Source organism: Centroberyx affinis, unplaced genomic scaffold (assembly GCF_046629955.1).
Source record: "Centroberyx affinis isolate AG114_WGS23_722 - 3 ecotype Tasmania unplaced genomic scaffold, CSIRO-AGI_Caff_v1 ptg001286l_1, whole genome shotgun sequence".
Taxonomy (NCBI): Eukaryota; Metazoa; Chordata; class Actinopteri; order Beryciformes; family Berycidae; genus Centroberyx; species Centroberyx affinis.
Window position 1 is genome coordinate 19,129 of NW_027279792.1, and position 27,969 is coordinate 47,097.

The following is a 27,969-nucleotide window of genomic DNA, read 5'->3' on the forward strand; positions in this document are numbered from 1 at the left end:
ATGGCAGCGCTGAGACAGGAGCATCGGTATGGGCTCTCCTGTGGAAAAATCAACAAAAACACCCCGAATAAAACTCTGTATCATGTAAAACTCACTGACACTGCCATCCGGACGCTCGAAGCCTATCAGAACCTGAAGGTAAGGAACCGATTGGGTTGAATTTGCCAGCTTGTGTGTGTGTGTGTGTGTGTGTGTGTGTGTCTTTTAAATCATCTACCAAGTACGAGAACTGTAAATTCTCCATTGAAAATAGAGCACGCTTTTACTTTTAGATCAAAAAAAAGTTCAAATAGGCTACTTCAATAGTCAGCCGACCGTTCAAGTCAAATCGACAATAGCATGGGTGTCTATGTAGGCTGCGTTCGTTTATTATGCCTCAGACAGTTACAGTATAAGGCAGGCTTGATTTATTATGATCATAATGGGCTATGCAATAGACTTTGATGAATGAACGGATTTCATTGCATTCTCATAGAAGCTGTGAGGAAAATGTATTTTGACCTGAATTCGAGTTGTGCTTGTCTGCTTGTTAACGAAAGCACCATCTTCCGAAACCCAAAATGTATTAAAGTTCCCATAAGAAAGGTTTGCTGTGAGCTGTAGAAGCCTGCTGTGTTGTCTCTGCTTTGTAGCCATACATCTGCATCTGAAATGCATTATTTAGGCTCTGCAGTACAGGCGAAAACACAAGATTGTCAATCATTAAATGTAAAGAGGAAGGCTGTCTTTTTCTGCTCAGTCGCTCTCGGGAATAAATGGAATTAATGAATGGGCTATCAGGCAAATTGTAAGTATTCCGGGAGACTATTTTATTGCTATGGGTTGTTTTTTATGGTCCATTAGATTAGACCTAGATAGTTGATCCAAATTGCCTTTACCGGGGAAACGGTAGATAAGAATGGTTCTCCCGCAGTTATGATTATAGTCTCATTTGGTTTAAGTCTTGTGAACCGTCAAAAAGAAACAGACCTATTCCGGCGAGAAGTTGCTTAACTGGCTGTACACCGTTAAACTGGAGCTGGACGTGGGTTCATTAGTCGACCGTGTTCAATCCCATCCCAAACTTGGTTGCTTATTGGGTGGTGGGGCTCGGCAAGTTGTTGCTGGGCTCTTGTGTATTATTGTTTTTGCCCTTTACACGTCCGGAGCCCGCCCAGCTCCACAGCTCATTGGTCCGCGAGGCAGCGTAAACTTTCTGTGCCGTTTTCCCCAGTCACACAGCGCCTGACGACTTCCTCCAGGCCACAACGCAGGAGAGCTTATTCCCAAACTTTTCCATGTCAAGGACCAGCCGAACAAACACGCCTTTAGACCGCGGATTCCCGTGTGTTTTGGAGGATTTTGTCCTAAGGAGCCCTGATCTGAGAGGGTTTTTCTTATTGGATATGATTGAGTTATGAATTGCATTATAGTCTATACTGTAGGTGGAGAGAGGGGCAGTGAAACCTACAATGAAAAGAGTCATTCTTTGCCGTCTCTAATTGTATTAACTTCTAGTGACTGAAATAATATTTAAAGGACCCTACTCATACTCCACAGTATGATTCATAATTTTCATATAAGCAGTCATAAGCAGGGATACCAAGTACAAACTTAACAATATAGGCCTTTTTCCTAAGGTATGTAGGTAGGCAGATAGATAGATAGATAGATAGATAGATAGATAGATAGATAGATAGATAGATAGATAGATAAATAGATAGATAGTTTGTTGTCCTCCATGGAGGAAAATGTTAAGTCTCTCTTGAATGATGTCAAATTTGGACTCCTAAAAAATTTCTTTAACAGGTTTCCTAGATTAATAATAGCCCAAGACAGCATGGGTTTGTAATGTGCAGCAAACATTTTGGGCTTTAAAATGTATTGTAATGTAATGTTTATTTCAATCAATGTCAAAAGCCAAAGGATGGCAAAGAAAATCACAACAATACAATGTAAGAAGGTAGGGATCTCCCAAAACCATTAACAATAGATGAAGAGTCCTGTTGATCCTGGCCACAGCTGCCTTATCTATTAACCATGTATCATCTTGCCTCAAAGGCAGACAATATGCTTTTTTTCTTTTATTCTTTTAATATTTCAGTCTTGACAATAGGTGGAAAAAGAAACATTTTGTTGGTTAGGAACCTCAAACCAGGTACATTGCGCTCTCACTGTTAAATAAAGGTTTACTGGGAGAACAGTGTTGTGCAGGGAACACAGTTTTCTGCAAGTCACTGTACAGAGGGCACATAAAACGTACCTTTATAAAGAAGTGTAATTGGTTTCAGAATGAGCTTAGCCTTTCCTCGGGGAACTGTTGTAACCTTTACTCATTTAGATGGGAAATCAGCTGAAAAACACACACACACACACACACACGCACACGCACACGCACACACACTGCAAACTGATTGACATGAGCAAAGTTTTCTGTAGGCTAGATTGATTAATCAGACACATTCCTCTGAAGATTAGGACTGGATCCCCTTCATCTGTAGACCTGACTACATAGAAATGTGACAGTAATTCACTGGGGCAAAATCAGATGGGAAATAGCAATTATGGTAATTTTTGGCATTCAATGGGTAAAGTTTACCAAGCTTGTCTCATCAGAACAGATACTGTTACTGTTACCTAGTTATCTAGAGAAATCCATGCTGGAACAATGGCGATACATTTTCCCTCATAACATTATATGACGTATGAGCTGTCCGTCAGTTTCAGGATGAACGCTATTCGACTGTATTACAAAGGCTGAATCAGTAACCGGTTCCTCTTTTTTCTCTCCTTACAGGAATCGCTACCAAATCAGCCAGCAATTTGCTTCAAGGGGAACCAGGGGGTAAGTTGTTTTGCATACTCTTCCTAATGCTGCAGAAATTGAATGCGTTAATTAGTTATGATTTGCGGCGGAGCACACTTGTGACAGTTCCTCTGCAGAATCTCATTCGATTCTTACGCATCCGATAAGCAGTCGCATGCGTCCATTGAGGCTGTCGTGGTGAGATCGCAAATGTGATGATATTCTCATTGTTTCATCTGGTTGTTTTCATTGGCTTTAAGGTACATGGAAAGGAGTTGTTGTTGTCATATTTGTTTAAGTATGGGAATTGAAAGACCCAGTGATCCACACAGGGAATATGGTTGCTGTAAATGCATATATACATTATTTTCTCAGTACCCCAAGCCTTGAATGCTGATGAGGGGGGAAAAAGTAGCACTGGTTTGCTCGAATATAGCATGTTGTGTCAAATATCCGGGATTGTGTATGTAAGGAGAGTAGGTATATAATCTACAAAAACACTTGGCAATGAAAGCGAGAGGGCATTCCTGTGAAGCGGCTGTGAAGAAAGATGCCTGTGTCCAGCCAGATTAGCCCAGCCACTAGAACACCCTCCCCAGCTCTGCCTGCTAGGCTACTACACATTTACCACACAATCGGCCCTGTCTAAAAGGAGCTGTTCTAATCCCCGCAAGAGCCGATTGCATTGACGAAAGTGACTTTGCTCTGTACACAAACGCCGGCCCTGTGTGCTCACACAGGCCCTGGAAGCCCTAAGACAGGGTACGCTATACCCCCAGGCTGCTAGCCAGGTTACTGGGTCAGGCTTGCAACTGGGGAGGCTTTGTTCAGAGAGGGGGAGGAGGCAGGGGAGTTGGTGAACCCCAGGGAGCCCCATGTCTCCACGCCTGTTGTCTCTGTGCAGACATGAAAGATCTGAAATACAGGAATGGTACGGGAGCGGTGGAATTGTTATCTCTGCTTATCTGGGCGGCACTGGAAACATATACAAAAATATGGCCAAAACACCAAATAATACATGTAAACGTGTAATCGGACATATGTAAAAGGCACAGTAGATTAACATGCTTATAAGGGTCCTTCTGTGGAGCAATGTTAAGTGTGCACAATTTAAGTGTGCTTTAATCACTGAATAGGATTTGGTGATTATATCTTGGTTGGCACATTACATATTCAAATTGCTTTGCGGAATTCAAGCATAGGCTCCCTCCCCCTCCGACAATAGTCCCCTAGCTGGACGATTGGGCATTAATGAGGTAGCTGCAGCCATTGGTGGGGGAGACCAGATTAAGCCGTTAGTGGGGGGAGGATGTTGGTGAACATGGCAGTCTGGGTACAACAGACTGAGGGGATAACCAGTATCTGTGTCTCCAGGTTGGAGGCTACAGCGCTACAGATGCAGATATTCGCCTGCTTATTCTTATCCTGCATTTGCACCCCGGCCATTTCTCCTTCTCCAGGGTTGGAGGAGCTCACCCTCTTCCCTTAAAACAGCATGGGATTCAAGAGGTCATGTGTAGTGTGCGGCGAGGCTTGTGTCCGCTGACAATTGGCAGACGTGGAGCTCCATCACAAAAGCCACGGCTGGTCCTTGTGATCTCGGTTCTTGCCGGCTCATGTCACATTTCCTGCGAGGGGGCACCTCCAGGGCCACAAAACCAGTGGAATTCTTCAAACCGCTGTCCTGGCGCCACTCCAGGGCTCCTATCAAGAAATAGCACGCAGAGGTTTTCGGCTGCTTTTCTCTCTGACCCTGTGGCATTTAGTCCTGCTACTGTAAATTGTCTGGCAAGCTTGTAATCATGCAATGAAAGGCAAGGGCCCTCAGATTCCTTTGAAACCAGTGTTCAAGGGAGCTGTGAAACTTACTCATAACAGCAACAATAAAAAATATTGCTTTCAAATTTAGCTAACTTGATGCATATGGCTCCTGATAGGACATGCCTCTACTTTTACTCCTCCAAATAAGGTCTTCAAAATTGGAGGGCATTTGAGGAAAGGGACTTGAAGAAGCTTGAACAATAACTAGCTTTCTGAGCGGTGAAAGAAAAGAAAAACTTGCAATGGTGCAAGTTAAAAGTGGAGACGGTGATGCAACTGTAAAGAAATAAGAGAAGAAAAGAGAAATTCTTTTCTCAGTCCATAAAAGGTTGCAGTTGAAAAGAAATTCGATTGAAATAATCACCAGGGATTGAGGAATATATTCAGTACTGGTCTGGGTTCCCATGGCCTGGAATTTCACATCCTAGTGCTTATTTTCCTTTAGGGCTGGCAATGCAGCCTCCTTACCGGCATGTTTTATACCCATTTTGAAAAAAAAAAGATTCTTGTATTCTTCTTTCTTAGATCCATGCTGAAGGGCACTTATTGATTGGGAAGTGTTTTTCCCACTCGACCGCAATACTGCCCAGTATTTACAAGGACATATTTCTTGTTATTGGAATTCGACTAGATTTTTCCACTTGTGCTTGTGTACTGACTAGTAAACACTTTATCCCACTTATTGCATTGCCAAGTTGAGACATTTCTTTGTGTCATTCAAAATTATACTGTTCCATTGAATAGAAGTGTTGTGAGTGAATCACTTTGTCTTTTTGTGGCTGTAATGGATATTACATTAGAACATTGTATTACCGTGTCAGGTGTGACACTGGTGTCATTTCCTCTTCCATTCATACATGGTGAATTGCCACAGCAATTGAGAGGATATTTTTGTTTATGGTCTTGTCTGTATTTATGTGCACAGCTGCCATGTAAAGGCTGTGGTGCTGAGATGAGGGGAATGTAGCAGCCCTCTTTGAGATATTCTCATGACGACTGTGTGTGAAGGCTTAGCTTCCCCTGGCTCCCTCCCGCCTGCCCTCTTGATTATTGTGCCATTTCACCCCGTGCCTCGGCTGAATCCTTGGGAGACATCAGGGCCTCTATCTCACACACGGCTGCTCTGACTCTACCCCCACCACCACAGCACTTTGCCTCCCGCTCACACTGCAAATAAGCTTTTGCAGTGTGTATGTGTGTGTGTATGTGTGCACACATGCGCACCCGTCAGTTTTTTTTTTCCTTTTCTGTAAGCTAATTAGAATAACAATAACAGGAATGCGGTTTGAGAGCCGTCCTCTCCCAGTGGCTCAGCAGTGAGTGGGAGAGTTGTCCCACGTGTGTCTGAAAGGGCACACGCCGCTCTATTCATCCAGATGTGTTAAGCGAGGCAAAAGTCCCTGTATGCCCTTCTCGTCTGAGACCCACTGTTTTCCTGCCGAAGCCGTTGGCCTCAGGATTTTTAGATCACATATTTCAGGAACAAACCTCATGAGATGCTCCAGTTAAGGAGGACTTTTCCTTAGCGAGCTCCTCTGTTATTATCGTATTCCATAGCTTCAAACAAGGGATTGTAAAAGGCGTTATTGTGACTGGGGCAGTTAAATTGTTTTTTCTAAAGATCAGAAATCAAATTTCTCCAAGCTGGGGAGGCAGTGTGGCCTAAAGGCGACAGAATACTACAATCAACAAAGTCAAACTTGCCTGAATTAGAAACGGTTGAACACGGCGCCACATACAAATTTGTGCATTCTTGTTACGGCTTCATGTTGTTTGTTTATTTACACTCCATGCCAGTGGGGGAGCATGAAGATTAAAGAGGTAACCGTAACCCAGGGAAACCGGAAATAGCAGTGACAAAAACTCAGAGCAGAACAAATAACAATGGCTGCGATGAAAGAGCGACAAAGACGTCTGAGGGAATATGAGGATTTAGAAACTGTTTGATCGGTCATAAAGGAGCAGATATCTTCTAACAAGCTCAGCAAGCCGAGCCTCGAAACGCTTCATGTTGAAGAGTTGGCCAGAAGATATCAGCACGGAGATGTAAACAAAGGCACTGAACTGCAAAAAGGAAATGGAGACACTTTTCCACAAGGCAACACAACCAATCATGTGATATCTTACACCAATTGCAGACGGTCGCGCAGTGGGGGCTGGTGTGCAATGAATTTGACTAGTTCAGCCAGCGGAGGCCGAAGCCAATGCGGGACTTTGTTTTTTCTGCAAATGTGTCCTTTTGTCCCCAAGAACCTGCCGAAATCTTGTTTCCGGAGCAAGTATACTGTGGGCTTAAGAAAGACCATCCTGTTGCATGAAGGTCATAGGCGTGATCCCAGTGACAGCCAGTGTCAACAGCTGTCCATGCTGACATGTCCTTTAACAAGACAAAACCTCTGCCTGTCCCAGGGACGACACTCATGTCCCTGTGCTCTGAACCCTCTGGTGACTCTGGCATCACTTATGCTTAATTTTAACACTTTTTTAACACCAGACCATGTAGGAAAAGAACCATTAAATTTGCCAAAAATGCAGCATATAGGTTTAGAGAGGGATGATTTATGACAAGTAAGAATAGGGTTAGGGTTTACGCCACAAGAGCCAAATCTGTGAGGTTAGGGACAGCAAAGAGGCCTCTATCTTAAGTGACAGTATGTCAGATATCACTCGTTTTCCTCTGCAGATATTGGCACCGACATCAGACTCAAAATTTGCTTATTAGTCTGGCCATTGTCTGAGGTATATCCAAACACATTTTTAATTACACAGTGTCCAATATGGCAATCTGGTGCTCTAAAGTGCCAAAAAATACATTGTTTATTTGGATTGATAGAGACTATTGTTCAGCACTAATGGAGCTGGCGGAGCCCCTTGGAGATTTATCTCTAACCAGGATGACTAATGGTGACGGTGTGTTTTAGCCAAGTTGAAAAGTAAGATTGCTTGTTTATATTAATGTTTATAATATTCTCATGAAAGTTAGTGAATACCTGAGACTACAGACTACAATACTCTTTGCAGTAAAATCGTCTTGTACTTCTGTATGTTTGGAATATCATTTAATATCTTGGACATGTTTCAAAAGAATCCGGTATCACTTTGTAGGCTAAATGCTTTAAAACAAGGAATCATCAAGATTAAAATATTTAGGTGATAATAAGGAAGTTATCATTCAAATGACCTGTGATAAATGTTACTATCTTCCTGTGCAAAGCTTTAGATTATTAATCATTCAAGGAGTCTTGGTGAGGTAAAAAAAAAAAAAAAAAAGAGCAGGGCTGGAATAAGGAAATGCTTTATCTGGTGCCGGTGCTTGCTTATCACAAACATTATTTTTTCCTGGATTTAAAAATGTAGCACAACAGGATATGAGCAACACTGGCGCTGCAAATAAACACAATGACAGAAACATGGTCAGGGAGCAGTGTTTTTGTGTACAACATTTCTAGGTTTCTATAAAGCCTAAACCCGAGAGCTTGAGAGCAGCACCAAAGAGCTATTGTTTAACCTAAAGACGGAAAGAGATTTAACCAGTTTATGTAATTCTTAGTAGATTTGTGATGGAAGATATACACTGTGCAAAAAGGACGCTGATGAATTCTGTTTTGAGGTCACTGATTATACTAGTATGTGTGTGTGTGTGGGGGGGGGGGGGGGGGGATTCATATAAAAATTGGGATTATTTGAGAAAATGATTTTACCCATCATCCTTTCCTCTTTTTTTCATAAGCACTAGCAGTAACAATCACAATGGACATATAACTAAACTCATAACGGTAATCAATTGTTTACCACCTTCAAAAGTTTGAAAAATACAAAAACGGTCTATTGTATTGGATCAAATCAACAATTACAATGTATTGATAATCATGATCACATTGAATTGGGACCCCAGGAATAGTAATCACATCAAAGGTCCCTGAATTTCCTCACCCCTGGTTGTACATTGTGTGTTTGACAGTTTGTTGATTAGCAGGGCTTATCACTTCACTTTACACCTCACATCTTGGTGTATGTTTTGGATTTTCCCTTGTTCCTCCGAGTTTCCCTGCAAGTTAATCAGGTTTGGACATACTTTCCAATGCACAATCTGTGAATTGTTAAAGGATTACAGACTGCCTGCTTGCGTGGAGAAAAAAGTCCAGTAATGGGAGTATAGTACAACGCTCCAAGTGGTTCGGGATTGCTCCAGCGAAACAGCTAGGAACCAAGGAGAAAAACACATTATCGGTTTCCGTGCATGTGAGTTTTAATACTGAAGAGAATATCCTGACTTCCAAACACTTTCACCATTTTATGCAAATTAGGGAAGGCTGGCAGTAGAAAGGTGTGTGTACAGAAAAGCATAGTCTGTGGGGATTTAAGTGTTTCTTTGCATCTATAGATTTACCCTTTGATTTTTTTTTATGTATTTTTGAATTTACCTATCAAGATGAGAGAAAGCGGGGGATTATGCTATTATGTTATCATCTGCCTTTTTGTGAGTGTAATTGTGGGCTTTTAAAAGATGGCCAGCAGTGTTGTTTCCATCCCTCTGTCTATCAGAGAAGGAGGCACCTAAGGACGGGTGGGGGTGGGGTGGGGGGGAGGTGAGGAGATGTGTGTTTGTTGAGGTTGACAGATTAGCCCCAGCTTCTTGGAAAAGACTGATTTTGCTTGGCATAAGAGGCAGTACCTTGGGGGATGCTCGACAATTGCCCATCCCCATATCCCCACACTGCTCCCGTCAATCCCCACCCCCTTCCTTTGCTTTCCTGTCTCTACCAACCCCCCTCAATGAATAGACACAGGAACCACCACATCCAGGCTCTCTGAAAGCATGATTTAGACCTTAAGAGGTGATGTCACGCATTGTGTTTTCAACGAATGAGTCACAAAGGAATCATAGATCATACTGTAAACAGCTTGGGGAGAGTATACAGCAATAACTAATTTGACCCTGCATTTCTCTGAGGCGATGTTTGCCAGCATCTCCATCCTTGCTCGCCTGCATGTGTCGCTGAAATATTGTGTTCTGCTCAACTGACACTTGAATGCTTTTTATTGTCTGACCAATGGCTCAACTTGTGGAACCCATTAGAGGAACCATGGTAACAATCACTTTCATCCATGGCTGACGTATATTTTTCAGCTTTGCACTTACATACAGCATGCAGTCTAAATAGAGATAGATTCATAGGAACAAATACATTGGCCCCAGCCATGATCCATCCCCCTCTTCACTGCTGAGTCGCTTAGCAATGTTTAGCACATTCCAAAGGGAGGACTATGTAGGACTACCCATCATGCACAGGCTCTACTGGGAGAATACCCTCCCCCCCCCACCATCCCCCCTTCTACCCCCCAACCCCCAGTCCCCCCCTTTACCCCCCAACAACACACAGCCACACGTCCCCGCTGTTCATGAATAATCCAGGCGGGCCGACAGGCCATTGCACTCAGCTCTGTGGGGGAAGAAGCTAGAACAAAAGATGGGCAGCTCTCAGAGCAGCCATGGCTGAGCTGACTCAGATGAGAAGACAATGGTAACTAGTGTCAGTACAGACAGGGGCAGGAGGCAAAGACTTCGGAGTAAATCACATATCCAGGCGCCTGCTCCCATCACAGTGCTGCCACGCCAAATACCAGAGCTGGGAACCTTGCCTTCTCCCTTTCGTCTGCAGAGCAAAGACAGAAGGAGAGAGAAACCATCCTCTCATCTTTCCCAGCAGATGTTTGGCTTGCAGGGGCAGAAAGACGAAAGAAGAGCAGATCTCCTTAGTGAAACTATTTTCTAATCCCTCACCAAACGGGAGGGTTAAGAATACTGTTTAACCCGATCAAAGATGAGTAGTCTTTACATGCTCTGGGAGTTAAAGATGGAGTTTTGCATGGACATCACCGATGGTGCCCTTTGTCCTTGTTCAACTGCAGAGCCCCCTGCCAAGTTTTTCCGTTCCAGTCCAGTTCACACCTTACAACAGGCTGAAAGTATTTGACATCTCCAAACACACAGGGCCTGGAGTAGCAGATGTGGCAGCGCCGGGGCCACAGAGGCAGTTATTGTATCAGCCTGTACACTCCATGGGGGGCTGCACTGACAAGGTGCTAAGGATTGCCATTCTGATGCCATTTGGCTGCTACGACCATAACTGTCCAACGGCTAAGCTTTAGTCATATCATAACAGTGGGCAGCATTACTACACACCTCTGCTGCACACAGGCTCTCACTGCTGTGTGTGTTTTTTTCTGGAGGCAGTTCACTTACACACTATGTTAACATGTAAACCAATATGTCGGTCTTCATCTGATTATAAAAGTAATTTTATTAAACTGACACATGTTAACAGTATACTCTGATTATAATAATATGCCATAAGCCTTCAGTCTGATTAATTAATCATCAGATTAAAGGATCAGTTCTACAATCATAATTAGAATACTAAGGACTATAAGCATTTTAATTCTTCCCCTGGTTCAGAGCCGGACAAATAACACCAGTTTAATAATCAACTCAAGGACTTTTACAACAGGCCAACAGGAAATTCAAATTACATATCAGAAACAGATTTTGTACCATAGCTCCAAACACAATACAAATATCTTGTCCTTGTCCTAGGAAAATTGCATTTTTAAAAGTCACATTGACATATTTTTTCTGACTGAAAAGAACTTGTGGAAAACAGGCATTCTCTGAGGATTCATTTTTTATTGTTGACTCCTGCCTTAGCTAACATTAGCAGTATTCGGCATATTCTCAATAATGTGTAGAAACAATATTTTGTGTAAAAGAGAAGCACGTAACAGCATATATCTGGATAAGAGCTTGATGAGAAAGTTACAAAGTATTGATGTCAGTGATTTATTGTTTACTCCAATGCTTCCAAACAAAGCAAATATTTTACAGTTCCAACATCTGTTTAAAACTAATTTGCTGTCACATGCTCTTTATCAGTGTACAAACAAATGCTATTTGTTGGACACACTTACCCAGAGCTTCTTTCAGTTACATGAATGTGTATACGTGTCTAGAGCTCTGTTAGTCAATTTGAGAATGAAAAAAATATCCCTCTTGTGTGTGTGTGTGTGTGTTTTTTCCCTTCTTTTTTGTGGCTCATCTACCATTTTGTTGGCATTTAGATTGTGGATTGTGGATTTCAAACCCTGTGTTCAGTTCCCTTGACTTGCCTGTTTTTGTTTCTTCATTGTATGGATGACATATATCACGGAGTTTGACTGCTAATAGTTTCTTTTGGGTGAAGTGGGGCCTAAACCCTCGGCCGCGGTGTAGCTTAGGAGATGTTTGACCTCACTCCCTGCATGTGACCTGTGGGAGTGTGGGGCTCCCTCTGCTTAAAAAGAGATGGAAAGGCCATGCACACGCACACACTGCCTGGGGCCGTGGCCTGGGAGCCCATGGGATCAGACCGACGCTCCACACTGGGACCTCTATGAGTCAGCGGCTCTGTGTAACTCTACACCACCTCCTTGACTGACAGTAGCTCCAGGATGACTAACCTGTCTGTGTGGGTGGTGTCACTGAACAAATCAAGAGTCACAGAGGAATTATCAGTTTGGGTGGGATGGTGACATATAGTTCACTTTGCATGAATTTGATGTGATGATAGCTCCTTTCTGCAGTCATTACTAGTCACAACTTTACATCCTGAAATCCCCTTCACATCTTAAAATGCAGACGCCTATTGGTTTGTGAACTGCCATGTTTAATAACTCTTCTTCTGAGGGAGGGATAGCAGTTTTGGACATTCCTCCTTCACTCAGATTGAAGTTTTAGTCGGAGCACCCCATGCTTTTAAGCCGTTTTCATACAGCGCTCTGTGACGCCAAAACAAATCAGTCCGGTGATCCCAAGGTGATGGAGATAGGCTCCGCTTTAGGAGGCAGGAGCTGGGAACTAATGGGTTAAATGACATATGGTTATGAAGCTGGAGAAGGAAGCTGTGAATAAAACGGGGGCGACCTCTGAACAGTCTGACCTGGTTGACATTGATTAGAATTAGAATGTGAAGTGTGCACGGTGGCATGGATGGGGGTGACAGGCAAATCTAACGCATGGCTGGAGGGGGGCTCACACTGCCGGCACAGAGGGGGAGAGGGGATGTGGTGGCACTGTGGGGGTGGGTGAATCGCGGGGTTACCATGATTGCAAAGCTTAAACTGTAAATCACGGGCTGCGCTGTCGTCTGAGGGCAAGCCAGCTTTTGTTTAGTGGCATTCTCATTTTAAGACCCAAATTGTTCTTCATTGCAATTCTGCATGCTTTGACCTCCATCTCTCTCTTTTTATGACTTGTTGCTTCTAATTTTGGTCAAGGCGGCTACCACTTTAGACAGTGTCTTGAAGTAATAGGTCCTGAGGACATGGCTCGTCTGTTGGGCCTGCTCACTTTGATGCTTTTTTGGTTGATCCTAGTTAATTAGCGTAAAACCCAAAGCAGACCCAAAGCAGGGAATCTGCCTTACCACTTCATGCGAGCGGCTGGACATAAATAGGTCAGAATTAATGGTCAGTTGTGTGTCTCAAGTGTCCGTGGCCTTGTGGGCTGCTTTGCGTTTTGTGTTGAGATGGGTGGGCTGCGCACATTAAGGAAAGCTAGAGGCTGATGGGGGTAGGGTGAATGGCATGCGTTGGGTTTCAGAAGAGGAGGAGGGGTGTTGAAAGAGGAGCTGTTCATTGGCTCCACGCTGCAAAAACTGCTTATGGCTTTGCTGCATGACTGGGCATTTGTGACAGCTATGGTCCTGCCTGCCACATCTGCCAGGGGCACTGCGCTCTCTGCCAGTCAGCCCATAATCAATCACTTACCGCTGATAACTAAAGAGGCAGTTTTAAGTCCCTCTGACTGGCATTTGTTTGTCTTGAGACCTGCAGTAAAAAAGCCTTTGTCCTTTGGCTGAACATGTTACCATGCGCTACCGTGTGCTCCAAAATGAGAGGTGAAAGAGACGCAATTAGAGCGGTTGCGGCAATCTCACTGTAAATATGGTAAAGCTGTACACAGTACTACACATCAGTAAGGCTGTATCTGTGCTGGGTAAGGATGGGTGATAATCATTGGCCCTCTCCTGAATCTAGGACACACTACCAACAAAAGTACCAAACTGTCCATTTTCAGGCTGAAACACAGCTGCAGGCAATGCAAAAGAGAGCCGCTGCCCAATATGTTTTAAAGGACATACATATTACCTGTTGGTTAATGACTTTCTATGTTGAACTGGCCTTTTAGTGGAAGTAGGTTTTTAGGTCATTATATGTAACAGGTTTCTGACAGAGACAGACGGCACCCTGCTGGCTTGTTTGTTGCTAGGGAGCCATGGATGGTATATGACAGAAAAGGTTATCGCCCAAGTACAAAGCCATCCACTATACTATTGTTATGGTTTGCCTTTCAGACAGGCTCCGCCCATGGCTGGCTACAGGTCATCATCTCTGACCTGGGAGGTCCCATGGAGCCTCTGTGATTGGCTTAAACTGGGGATTATTTAGGTCACATTTATTGCCTGAATAAAAACAGAAACCAGCGACTCAATCTTGTTCTCGTCAGTTTCAAAAAAAGATTTTTTTTACTTAAGTTGTTTAGTTGCTTTACTTTATCCAGTGTTTTTCCACTTTGAGATTACATTCAATCAGATTAGGCTACATCTTGGAGAGATAAAATGTACTGTAACACATCACTCTATATATCTTATATAACATCTTACATCTTATATCTTATATAACACACCACTCTTCACACTCATACACCACACAAACACAAAATCAGCAATACTGGCAGATACATGCAAGTGTGTCAGAGTGTAATATAGAACATTGTAACACTGTTGCAAGTTAATAATTACCATGAGTTACAACAATGGAAGCTGGTTTGGCGTTCACACTTACACTGCTACTAAAATACATTTGTGTTTTTAAACTGTTCATACATATAGGATGTTATTAATGGATGGTGAATGTAGCAGTTTCAAAGTCAAGAAATAAAGCAATTTCAGAGATAAGAAATGAAGAGTAAATATGGATAATTTGGTATTTAAAAAAGCCTTGTTTCTCAGTGCTATTTACATTGTGTGGTCTAACAGGATGGATATTAGAATAGTGTGTGCAACCTAATGAAACAAATCTATCTGATAAAGCATAACATTCAGCTGATGACAGAGAAACACTGTGTTATAGATGACACTGTAATTCTAAAGCAGGGCTTCAGTTCTGAACTGAAGTCATGTGAAGTTAGATATAGATCTTGCAACTTTAAGACATCATGGTCTCAGTCCAACTCATCGTAAAGACATCCTGCATTTCTGAATTATGTTTTTAATAACTTCATACTCGTTGTTTTTTCTTGGACAGTACATAAAGATCCCAGCGCCGTCCCCTGAATCTCCTGATGCACTCAGAGTCTTCTCCTTCTACCTATCCAGCGACAGCAAAGACAAACCTCAGTCCAGCTTTGACTGCATTCACCAATATGTCTCAGGGTAAGCAGCACACTTCACTGTTTTCACAGCCAACCACAAATGGAATTCATAGCAAGTTCGGTGTCAGACTGAGACCACAGGGCTTCTCAAACAGTGGCCTCTCTCTTAAATACATTTCCTATTACCAATTCAAGTAGCCCATGCCCTCATGTTTACTGCAACAACAACAGACAGCACATTATCAGGCTATATTCAAACATGTATTCAACAAGTTCTATAATAATATCCAAAGGCTGACATGCCACAACTGACCTCAAAGGTGTGACCAGAAATAATTGCAAACGGTCATCTGGTATTTGTGGGCCACACAGGGTCAATGGGTTGGTTGAAGGGTTACATTAGTGCTGCTTTATTTGGCCCGCAGCTCAGAGGAGTCTTTTAGCCTTCATAATTCCTCACTTGTTGTTTAGATTGATGCTGTAACACAGGATTTGCGACACACAGTCACAGAACCAGTCATGTGTGTGACAAACGAAACCATATTTTGTACTACAACTAAAATCTAAAACTATGTTTGATAAAGGCCTATCGATTGAGCTGTGCCAGAAAATTTGTCAATTTTAAGTTAAGTCTTCTCTCTTGTCCCGTTTTGTCTCCTCTCCTCTCCTCTCCTCTCCTCTCCTCTCCTCTCCTCTCCTCTCCTCTCCTCTCCTCTCCTCTCCTCTCCTCTCCTCTCCTCTCCTCTCCTCCAAAAAGGGAGGGCAGGGAGCACCTGGAGGGCCAGGGCAGCATTCAGGACAAGATCACAGTTTGTGCCACAGATGACTCCTACCAGATGACCCGGGAGCGCATGTCTCAGGTGGAGAAAGACATCTGGAGCCGCTCAGCAATTGAGATCAAGCCAGGGCCAAGTGAGTCTTCACTTAATGGCTGTCTCTGCATTCTGCTGTATGTTCCAACCTCAATTTGCGTGGCAGCCTTTAAGCACATAGGGATCAAGGACAGATAACCGAGGAGTTTCATGTTCCCAGAGTGCTTCTAATCCATTGCTTCTCACCATTTCGTCCTGCTGATAATTGCCATATGGTGTGGAAGTTATCACATAATTGATCAAAGCACTGGGTTGCAATTATTCATGCAAGAGGGATGCCTCTATTTCTTGTAATTTTCCCTTCATTTTGACCAGATTGCTCAGGCACTGTGCCAACTTGCCTGCCAGCACCATTAATGTGATTGAGTTTGCCAGAAGTATGCGCTAACAAGTCTCATGCTGAGTGGATGAAGTTTTGCCTAAAAGTTTAATTACGGTGACTGGGATTTGATTAGTTTGCATTTGATGAAATATTGTATAATTTCTTAACATCATTTAAAGAAGAGGCCATAGTTAACCCTGAGTACTGGGGTTCTGACTTGAGACCCCCTTTTTCCAGTTAATTTTCTTTTTTTTTCACAGCCTACTCCTTGCCTTGGCTATGGTTTTAGTGTCATTGTCTGTTAAATTGAACATGCTGCATCTTTTTAAATGATTTAGCCATGAGGCTTCATGGCATTTAGAGGTCCCTTGTGAATTTAAATGCTTGTGTAGATGATGTTTTATGAATGGGAACATGCTGTGATGAACATAACTGCAACATAACGTTTAGGGTAATTGCCACATAAGCCTGCTGTTGAAGCCAGTTTCTAGACATTACATGCCATGCTTTGCTGCTGATACAGCCTCTCAGGGGCTCTTGCACAATTCTATTAAATTTAATGTATCTGGCACTGATAAATGTTGAAAAAGATGGTTAGAAACACATGCTCATTTTCCCAAGCGCATAACTGGACTTCTCTATCTGTGGACAGTGTGACTTGCAGAAGAAGAATCAAACAAAAGTGAAAGGAAGTGGTTATGTGTTTATGTGCCATATGCTATGGAGAGCACACAAGCCTTTTGTGGTGACTGACACTCCTTTTGTGGCACAATAATGCTATACTCATCTGTATATACCAACTCACAATCATAGGTTGCAGAGTATAAAAATGTCCATGATTTAGAACATAATGTGTATGTTTCAAAGTTCACTCCATCCAAGGGAAAAGAGGCATTCAAGGTCACTGACAAATGGGCAACAGAAATTTGTGCACCGGTAGTTTTGGGCAAGACCTTGGTGCTTTTGAAAACAGTTAAAAAGTTATAAATTCAACTAAGTTATGAAGTCACCTAATTTATTATTGATGCACCATAACCGAGCCAAAAGTGTCACAGTTGCTGTTTTTAATTGGATCATTGCACAAATAGTATTCCCACAACAGTGGAACCACATCAGTTATCTTAACCTTCATGACAGGCATGCTTGTGGAAAAGACGCGCTGACAGTTTGAAAACTTCCCTCAAGCTGCTTTAATTTATTACCTTCAAACAATGGTTCTTGTTGCTGCGTGTTTGAAATGTGGCAGCACAGGTTGTTTCAGTGCAGGAGGATATTTGACTAAAATCTCCATGACTTGAGCCAAGGGAGGTAGATGTTGAAACAAGTTTCTGAAAGACTGTTGGATTTGGCGAAGCAGAGATTAACTGCCTTGGATAAAGTTTATTTAAAAGACTCCTTTTGATTCTTCTGAGGCAGACAATATGCTGGGGTTCTTGATATTTTAATTTCCCATGATCATTTCATTGCTGCAGGTAATGGCAGTTCCCACTGTTGTGGAAAAATAAATAGCTTAGCACGCCTTGGCACCTTAAAAATACAGATAGTTCATACTTTGCTTCACTCTTTTCTTACTTGATTCAAATCATTGTGACATACAGAAATGCCAAGAGCATTTTAAAAAGGATAGATATCTTCTGTGTTAATGGTTAAAATGTCAGCTATATGATACTACATTGTCCCTGTGAAGAGGCTGCGCGTCTTCGTCCTATAGCACCTTCCAAAGTATGGCTTAAAATTGTAATGAGATTACGGTCGGCAGATATCTATAAGCACTGCCGTTCCTTGCCTGCCTGGGTCCAACTGAATTAGTACTGCAACAGGAAGAAAGGGCCTCTCTGTGTTAGTTGCTTTAGTTTCCATGCTCCTCTGTTTACTCAGCAGTAGGTTAACCCTACTGTCAACCCCTTCACTGTGTTCCACTCACAACACTGCCTCTGCACACCAACACAGAAACTGCATGAGCACAGGTTCAAGGTATTTAAATATATGTTAAAATATATGTTCAAAGCTGCTTTACATGGAGCTGAAAGGGCTGTACCTGTCTATAGCATTTGCATATAGCATATTACATTACAAGATGATGAAGATAAAGTGTATTAGGTTGTATCTCCTGTGAAGGCCTTCTTTCACATTTCAAAACCAGGCTCTGGTTTGCATAACTGGCCTGAGGACTGGATCAGGAATGATATCTTGGCTGGGATTTTCAAGGCACTGTCAGTGTATGTGAATCCTGACGACGAGGTATAAACCCTTTGCTCCTCTTTAGTTTTGTATAATGCACTGACTGAATGGCCATTCAAGAACAGCTTTAGTTTATTCCTGTGATAACTTTTCCAATCACTACCACTATCAACGACTAAAGAAGACTGTACTTATCTTGGCAGAAGTTTAATGGGAAATTATGCCATCAAAACAACCATACAAATACAATCACAAATGTAATATTGAAACATTGCTGTGCTTCCCTTTGTTTTGATCTTAGGTAAGTGTGTGAAGGTCCAGAGGAAGCAGGGTCTCGTATCAGGAACAGACAGCAGCAACAAGCACTCCCCCAGCAACAAGAGGAGCCTGGTTCTCAGCCCTGTGGCACACCGGCCCTTGAGGGACCGCGTCATTCACCTCCTGGCCTTAAAACCCTACAGGAAACCTGAGCTGCTACTGTGGCTGGAGAGGGAGAGGGCCAGTCCAAAGGACAAGGCTGACCTGACCTCAGTCCTGGATGAGGTGAGATATCTGGCACATTGCTACACAGACACAGTGTTGACTGGTGATTAAATACTGAAAATGTAAGGGGAAATGCAAAAATAGTGAATGTTGGACTATGTATTATGATTTTATAGGAATAATCCCATTTTAAAACATCACTTCAGAAACAAGAAAAAATTATCACAAGCATAAAAACTACCGGTTCATAAAAAGTGGGCTAAATTGAAATACAGCTGCATTTAGAGTCAGTTGATATCACTTCATGGTTTAAAACTGCAAACATAAGTAGTCCCTCACTGCTGCTGCTTCTGCTAATGATACTGGCTCCATTTACAGCCTACTGTTGTACAGCTAAAACTCTGATCTAAAAGGGTGATTTCAGTAAGTTTATTTCAGGCATGTTTCCTGTGCTCACTATGTTTGAGTGTCCCACTGCAGTCATCAAGTGGAGACTGTGCCGCTGCTGGTAGCTGTAATTAGGGCTGTGCTTTAATTATCTTTGGAGGAGAAGATTGTGTTTTGACAGGAGAGGGGTGGGGTGTCTCCTGCTGGGCTCCGACTACTTTAAGAATTGGAAGCGGTCTGAGAGGCATTCTGGGTAGATTTGTTTCAGAATTAGATGTTCTAGGAGCGCAAGGTTAAACTATTTTGTCAAAACGAGCCGTTCAGGCGACTGTAGAGCCATTGAGGTGCAAAAAGGTCTTTAAATATAAGGTGGGGTCAAGGCGTTGCAAGTTAACACGGTGTGAAGCTTTTACAACCTCAGATCGTCGGCTGGATTCTCACCCTGACAAATGACCTGTTGTATTCAGTCTCCCTCCTGTTGCTTTATTAACATTTCGGAGCCATTGGTTTCCAGATTGCGAAGCTGAACTCTAAGGATCACAGCTACAGTCTGAAGGATGAGCTCTACAGGCATGTGCAGAAAGACTGGCCCGGCTATCTAGAGGAGGAGAAGCAACTCATCCATAGGCTCCTGACCCGGTGGGTGTGATTTCCATTATTGTTCATGCATCAAGTGAGCCATAATACATATAACTGCAATTCATTTTTAGTGTTTTATTTTTTTGTGTTTTGTTCCATGGAGAAAGTCAACTTGGCAACCCATAACTTTACTTTTTTACTTCTTTTTTTTATTTCTTTTACACTTTCACAGACACCTTTGGCCAAATAACATGGAAAAGAGTGTTTCTAAGGGTTGGGGGATTGATGCATTTTGACAATGTGCTGGCGTTAATACAGCCAGGCCGCTGGATTAATGTAGATGTCTGCTGTGATCATGTTGAAAAGGGAGCTACTAAATGACTACTTCTCTGCACTGATGAATCTCTTAATGGGCACATCAAAGCAGAGGAAAATATTCACTGCATGGTGTTGCCAAATGGCATTAGCATGGGAGGCTCAGAGTAGCAAGGCCGAGCTTTTCAGGATGAACTGCGTCCCTCATACGTGTCCTCTGCCTGCCAGTAAACACTCTGGCCATGTGCTTCATGGACATTTTGGGAAAAACTGCAAGCCCTGCTGGCTGATTTCACAACCCCCTCTGTTCACAACTCTTGCTAAATTTAAAAATGCTTACTGTAAAAGTTATCAAAATGTTTTGCCAAGTGTGAGCAGGATGTATACAGTCTGTGGTAGCCTGCAAATGTAAACTTCATAATTTTTTCATGTAGTTTATTGCAGAGGACTGACTTTTTTTGACTGGATCCTTTCAGTGCAGGCTTGCTGACTTGGTTAGTTATGTTAAAAATGCCATAAACTCCACTGGTGATTACACTGATCATATGGTTGAAAAGGTTGCGTGCATCCACTGGGAGGAATGACTATTCTCTTGTTCTAGTGACGTCTGTATGAGGAAGGAGCTGTAGGAAGCAGATTGCCAGAGGAGAGGGTTTGGTCCTGCAGAGCTTAAATCTGCTACTATTGTTCTGTTCACTGGACACCGCTCAGCCTTTGTGGTTGCCTCCTGTAGATGTTATCACCGGAGAGTCACAAAAGAAAACATAACACAGAAACACGCAACCGGCACTGATAATACTCCAAATATCGTAATAGGGGCTGAATGTTATTTTGTGATGACACACAAATAAATTAGGTTGTTTAAAGACTAGCATCTTAATTAATTTATTGAAAGTGGTTTTGAGGCAGACTCAGACTTTGCTTGCCAATGACTGTCATAGATTTTTAGGTTAACCAAAGGCATCTTCTTGATTCAACCTATGCTTTCTTCTGTGGAAAAAAAAGTCCCACACCTGTCATTTCTCTGGGAGCCGTGCCATTACAAATAATATGATAATTGAAGTCCTATTTACACACTAAATCATAAATCTGTCAAAAGGGAGCGTCATGGCCTACATACTGTATCTTCCTGTTTATCTTTACAGCCCATTTACCTAGTACAATAAGAATAACTGGCTAATCGAAGGTGATATGTTCTTAATGTCTCTTCAGGAAACTCCAGCCACTCCACAGTAACCAGTTGAAGAGTCTCCAGTCCAACCATTTATTCCACAAAACCCCCGGAGACTCTCCTTCACAACTCAGTCCTGCCAAGAGTCTCTCTGTGGTAATTATTCACCTCAAATGAATTATACCTTCCCCTGTTGCTACTGCTTTCTCATAGGACTGAGAATGGTTAGGGATTTTCCTCTATTGCAGATTGCTGGAATTATTATATTTCTGTAATATCTTCCAGTAAGAAGTGTGATTACATTAAGCAGCATGACACTAAATACATTTAAGAGGGGAATGACAGTTAAGTTTCTTCATATAACAGCATCTGCTTTGTATTTATGCATGCGCTACAGACAATTTCGGCACATCTCATTTCAGGGTCCAGTTAGGATGTTAACATGTAACATAATTTACCAAATAATCAAATAATAGTGGGTCTTATAAAACATAACCAAAAAATTTTACAGCAAATTAATGACCTTATCTCCTTGTTTTTGCAGAAACGTCCATTGCCCTCTGACCCATCCAACTGTCAGACCCCCAAGAAACAAAGACTTTTAGACCAGTGTTTGCCTCTGCAGTCCCCCTCCAATGGAGACCATGGCCCCAATGGGGTTCGTAGCTCCTCTAGCCAAGGAAACACTAGTGTACAGACCAAAATGGAGTTTGAAAGAACCAACAATCACATCCAGGGGAGCCCAAATGGTCTTTACTCACGGCACAAACTCAGCAGCTCATCTACTGTTCCCAAACCGGAGAGGACGGAGCCGGCCCCTACCGCACCCAGCCCCAAGCGCCCACAGACTGAGACCTCCATTTGCACTGACCATCAGTTCGCCAATGGCCAACATAAAAAGAAGAGGTCCAAAAAGCACAAAGACAAGGAACGAGAGCGCTTAAAACCGGACTGGATAGAGACCAGCCCAGACCTGAAGCAGAACCAAGAAAATCTCAACGGTAAATGGCAATGAAAATTACTTGTTTGGAAAGTTTGTCTCATCCTTGCTTTTACCTACTGTACTGTAATGAATCTGCTTTATATTATTTGTCCTGGCCATGACACTATCTGTTTCCGTCTAGCCATTGTAAAGGGGAAAATGCTCCAATTTCAGGGGTGAGTTACAGTTGCCATCAGAAGCCCACAAAGAGCAATTCAAACAACGTTTTCATTTGAGAGCGTCGTGTGTGTTGTTCTCCACCCTCTAGCCCTCACTCCCCGGTCTAGTCTGTTGATGATTGACTGTGGAACAGCTGGGTGACCTACGGTCCAGCGAGTCAGCAGGCAGCGTTGCCTCCTACTCTGCGCTGCTGACGTCACCGCCTGCCTTGGAGCAGATCTCTTATCAGGGACAGTGATAAACGATTCCATCAGCCTCGATATGATGGGGGTTTTTATCTCATTTGCATTGGCAGATTGCTTTAACCTTTTTTTTTCTTTTCTGTCTTTGTGTGCGTGTGTTTATCTACAGACCATGATGGAGCAAAAACACCTGTCAATCGAACCTCAGCAGAGGAACTGCCTGACTATTTAATGTAAGTTCAAATACACATTGTGTCCCTCACAGCCACCTGGGTTTCTAAATTGTACTCCCAGATTCAGTAGGCATTTCTAAAACGCACTACAAAAATAAACAGTTTGTCACAAAATCGATGGGGCCACCTGAGTTGTTGTTGATATGATCAAGATTTTGTTTCAGAGTCTACCTTCTTTTATTATTTTTGTTGAGAAAAGACACTGATTTGCCCTAAAACATTTAGGTTCAGCTTCAAAACATTCACATAAATAGTGGGAAGAAAAAACAAATGTCTTAATGGGCTGTCACAAAGCTTCACTGAGAATGACTTTGAAAACAAATGATCTAACGTCTTTCATTTATACATCTGGACAACACATCACACTGTTAAATCCGTGACGTGTCAGACTATTCACTGCAGCGTTCTACAGTGCCATCTACTGGGTAAAGTTAAAGGGGAAAAAAATGGCTTCTTGTTTCATGCTCCCCCAATATACTTTTAGTTCTCAAGATATTTATGTTTATCCTTTCAGAAAATACAGCACCATAACAGCGTTGGAGCAGCGTCAACAGTACAAGGACGACTTCTGTGCCGAGTATGATGAATACAGAGCCCTTCACGACCGGATTGGTACTATCACAGAGATGTTTGTTCAGTTGGGCTCAAAGATCAACACTCTCTCGCCTGGAACACAAGAGTACAAGGTACTGCCTGGACCAGGAACCAATGGCTGCTCCATTTTCAACATAATACTCTTTCTAAAACAGACACACATCAGACACATGGCAGGCTAACACTGTTTTCTTTCAATCCTTCCAGCTTATGGAGGACCAAATACTACAAAAGTACAGAAAGTATAAGAAAGTAAGAATGTTTTTCTTTCTCTTCTCTTCTCTTCTCTCATTGTGTCACAGTCTTTTGTGTATTATTGGAAGCTCACTGATGCCCCCTTTTTTTCTTTTTAGAAGTTTCCTGGGTACCGGGAAGAGAAGAAGCGATGCGAGTACCTGCATCAGAAACTGTCGCATATCAAAGGCCTGATCATGGATTATGACCAAACGCAGGAACCCTCCTAGTCGCTGGCCTTTACCCTCAGCAGGGTGTAACATGACTGGACCAAAAGACTCCACGTGGACCAAAAGACTGCCCAGCTGGGTCCCGGAGTGTTAAGGACCTTGGATAAAAGCTGAAACACTATTCACTTTACTCCTCCAAGTGTTAATGGAATCGAGGAGCAAGGTTCTCTTTTCAAAAGTGGGCCAAGACCACCAACTCGTGATCAAATGATGCCCTTTAATACTATAGTTTTTAAGAATGATTGTTGTTGTAATGGCTGGATATTGTGCTGCTGTAAAATGGTTAGATGACACAGTGAAAGCCAAATCCATTTTTTTCTATCTAAAATGCAAAATAGATGTGATCCCTCCTGCCGAATTGCATTTTTTTATTTTATCCTTTGTCTTTTTTTGTCAGGACTAAAGCATTGATTTGTGTAAACGTATTAATTTGATGGTACAATCATAGCGGAAACAAATGCTACTAAAGTCTGTATTTAAGTACAAAGAAATTTGTTTATTTGCTGTTTCAGTAATGGTACATAAGTCAAATGTGAACGTAACACCTTAATTCATATTGTTAGGGTTTAAATCAATAAGTTACAATAATGAAATCACATAATGACAATAATATGGGCATGACATAAGCAATCTATCTCTCCTCTCATATAATAATATAGCCTGGCGAACTGACAACTTAATTTATTTCAAAATTTAGACAAAATCGTCACCCATACAAACCTTATACTGAATTGAAACACTAACACTAATATGATTGAGAAATTCAATGAAGTTTAAAGCATAACACGCAGGTTTGTTTCAAGATTTGTTACCTTGTATTTTCGCCCAGAATTTGTGGTTAAGACTTGTGTCTCCTGGTTTGATGTTTTAGTTTTTTATCATGTAGCTTTCTGCCATCACCCTGCTCCATTTCCAAGACATGTTGGAATGCCAGAAAACCACTCTTCCAACTACCATTATGTTGGTTTCAAGTTAGTGCTTGTGCAAAACCAGTGCTAATTCCACCAACACCTAGCCTACCATGAATTGCCTTCTCATTATGTGAGGAAAAAATAGAAACCTTTGACACATCTCAAGTCTACTAGTTACCATTGTATTTACTGCCACACAGTACACAGTCGTACCTCTCATGTTAATGTTGTAGATGAATGCCTACAAATTGGTCTTTTAAACATACAGTATCTATCAGCTCTACATGCAGTTTTAGAGCGTACAGGGTATTCAACTTGGCATAGTCCCCACATTTCCACTTGATTTGATTCTGCTTTGGTTAATGTCTTGATGTGGTTTAGTATGGGATTTAGTTGAAAAATAATAATTCACTTCAGTGAATGTTACATTTTGACATTATACTACTGGATATGGTAGAGATGCCTTTAAAAACTGGATTGTGTAATTTTTACCATCTTTGTACCAAGGCAGGTACAATCCAAATCAATACGACCTGTAATTTCATTTCACCTTAATTAGCCACAGCCTGAAGTAGGAAGTAGAACAAGAGTTCGGTGTTCTTTGAACATCGGCACCAATGTAGCTGTAAACACAACTGTTGTCTTAAAGATGGCCTAAAATGGGAGAATGAAACTAATATTTGCCTTAACATGTCTGACAGACATTTCCAAGATTCTGATACCCCTTTTCTCAAATGTACTTAATCTTGGTTTTGGTCACCTGCACAGTTCAAAGTGTTTTAAGACAATTTGTTTCAATGTCTTTGTTATTAGTTTGAAGGAAAAGCTGAATTTAAATTAATGGATTGTTTTAGTACGGCAATTGTTGTCTCATCTGCGTTGAATTTTTTTTCATGTACATCTTAATCATTTGTGTTTTAGCAGCATTTTTTTTTCTCATAATCTGTTAGATAATCATGAACTGAAAAGGAATTTATTTTAAGTCATTCTCCAATCCTATCAAGCACCACTATCAAAAGCAAGAATTATTTTAGAGATCTACACAAAATAATGTGCTTAACTTCTCTGGACTTCTTAATGCAAATAGTCAGTGGGTGTAATGTCACATATTAGGAATGTTCTGTTGCATAAATTAAATGTATGTTACTTCATTAGGTATTTTGAGATGTGTGTGTGAGGATTTGAGACTAGTAACAGTTGCTCTCTTGGCACATATTCACTAAGCTTAAAAAAAAATCTATAGTGATTAGGGCTGGGTATTGAAAAATGATACCTAATGATATCTAGTACAGACTTTTGGTGATGTATCAATTTTAAGCCTCACGTGGCATCAAAGCTATAAAAAGCTGGATTCTTAAAACATGGAGCCAAATTTTCTGCAGATGGCCTGCACAAATATACAAAAAGAAATGAAATTTGTTGTCATTTAACACACAAAGGTATTGAAAAAAAAAAAAAAGATTTAGAACAGGAATTTTAAGTTTTGGAACCAGAATCAAACAATTTGCACCGATATCCAGCTCTTTTATTGATAGAAGATCAACGGTCACATCACATGACCTTATTAACTTCAATATCACCTGTAAAAAACTGGTCTCAGATAAACACGCATGTTCTTAGATACTTAATGCATACTGTCCCTGATATGCAGCACTGGACTGGACTGGGTTTCCAAAATCATCTTTGTGTTTTGATAGTCTTAGTTTCACTGTGAGCATGAACTAGGGTTCGACCAGTATGGGGTTTTGAAGGCTGATAACAGATTGAAGCTGCCAGTAGCTGATATTTTAAGATATTCTATATCTTAAAATTTGACCACTTTCATAGCAAACAGGTCCAAAAGAATTCAGAAAGTATTCAGTTTTCCACCCACAAACTGTATTCTTGATAGGATGGAAAATGTTCTGAAACACCATTTAGACCATGAGACCCTGAAACTCAGGATAATAGTAGTAATATTATATAATCAATTCAAGTTAAGGGCTTCCCATACACAACCAGTGTAATACTGATTGTTAATACAATAAATACTGTATGTAATCAAGCAAGCTGCATCATATCAATGAGATGGATGACACTGACTGGCCAATATCGGCCCAATATATCAGCAAACCAATATATCGGTCTAACCCCAGCATGAACAAAGTTAATCTTACCATTTCTAATAATGAGATGCTTTTGGGAAACCACACCTTCGGTCAAATGAGCTTATCAAGTGCTAACTGTGATGTGTTTGTATTTTACTGCTGCAGGAGCTAACTACTGTAGGTGCCTTTTCATAAGGAAAGAAGAGCCAATTGGCATTTACCTATCATTGGTATTCTGGAAAAACCTTGTGCCACCAGTGTTTAGTACTGTTGTTAGTTGTTTGCAGTACATGGTTCACGATGCTTGGATTAGTGAACCTTATTTCAGATGCCTTGTGAAAAATATAGCCTAAAAAGTGCATGGACACTTTCACTTTCCAGTTTTTTAAATTTGGCTTTTTAAAAATGTGTGGTTTTCCAGGACACCAATTTGCCTGCATCTTATTTGTTAGCTATTTGCATACATGTTAATGTAATTATTTGAAAGAATGGCCCGAATTTTTATTTTCATTTCTTTTCACGTCCAGCCCAGCAAACTATTTTCACATGTTGTTTCTTACCGGTGCGCTTACTTTGTTTGTTGGTATTGGAAAAACAATGTCTCAATAGAAATGTGAAATTAAATGCTGTGTCTAGTATAAATCACTGCAATTGATCTACCTAGGAGAACAAATTTCTCTAACTATTTATTGCTTTTTATGTGTTTATTTTCTTTTTTGGGGTTCTTCTTTGCACAGTTTATTCATTCTTTTCACAGCAAGACTCGAAGTACGGTGAAAGGGAAATGGAATATATTTTTGCAATTTTTGATGGTGGATGCTTTATCACAACATCATCCTCTTGAGAAAAGCTTACATACAAAAATGTATTGTTGTCCAAGTAAAATTGAAGAATAAAGCTCTTTTCAATTGGTCCTGTGGTTAACAAGATCCAATGTTTCCCCAAGAGGGCAGTGTTACTCTATTCTCAAATTGAACTGCAACAGAACAAATCATTTACTGACAATAGT

The 27,969-nt window shown here is 41.5% G+C and overlaps 1 protein-coding gene across 1 annotated transcript; it reads left to right on the top strand.

The window, feature by feature from the left end:
• Nucleotides 1-27,968, top strand: LOC139649017 (RNA polymerase II elongation factor ELL). The gene is made up of 12 exons (XM_071525301.1): nt 1-138; nt 2,777-2,824; nt 14,951-15,078; nt 15,775-15,929; nt 18,694-18,935; nt 19,777-19,901; nt 21,369-21,483; nt 21,872-22,328; nt 22,841-22,904; nt 23,419-23,590; nt 23,706-23,750; nt 23,852-27,968. The coding sequence occupies exons 1-12, from the start codon at nt 1-3 to the stop codon at nt 23,960-23,962; spliced, it is 1,800 nt and encodes a 599-aa protein (XP_071381402.1). The 3' UTR covers nt 23,963-27,968.
• The last annotated feature ends 1 nt before the right edge of the window (nt 27,969 follows it).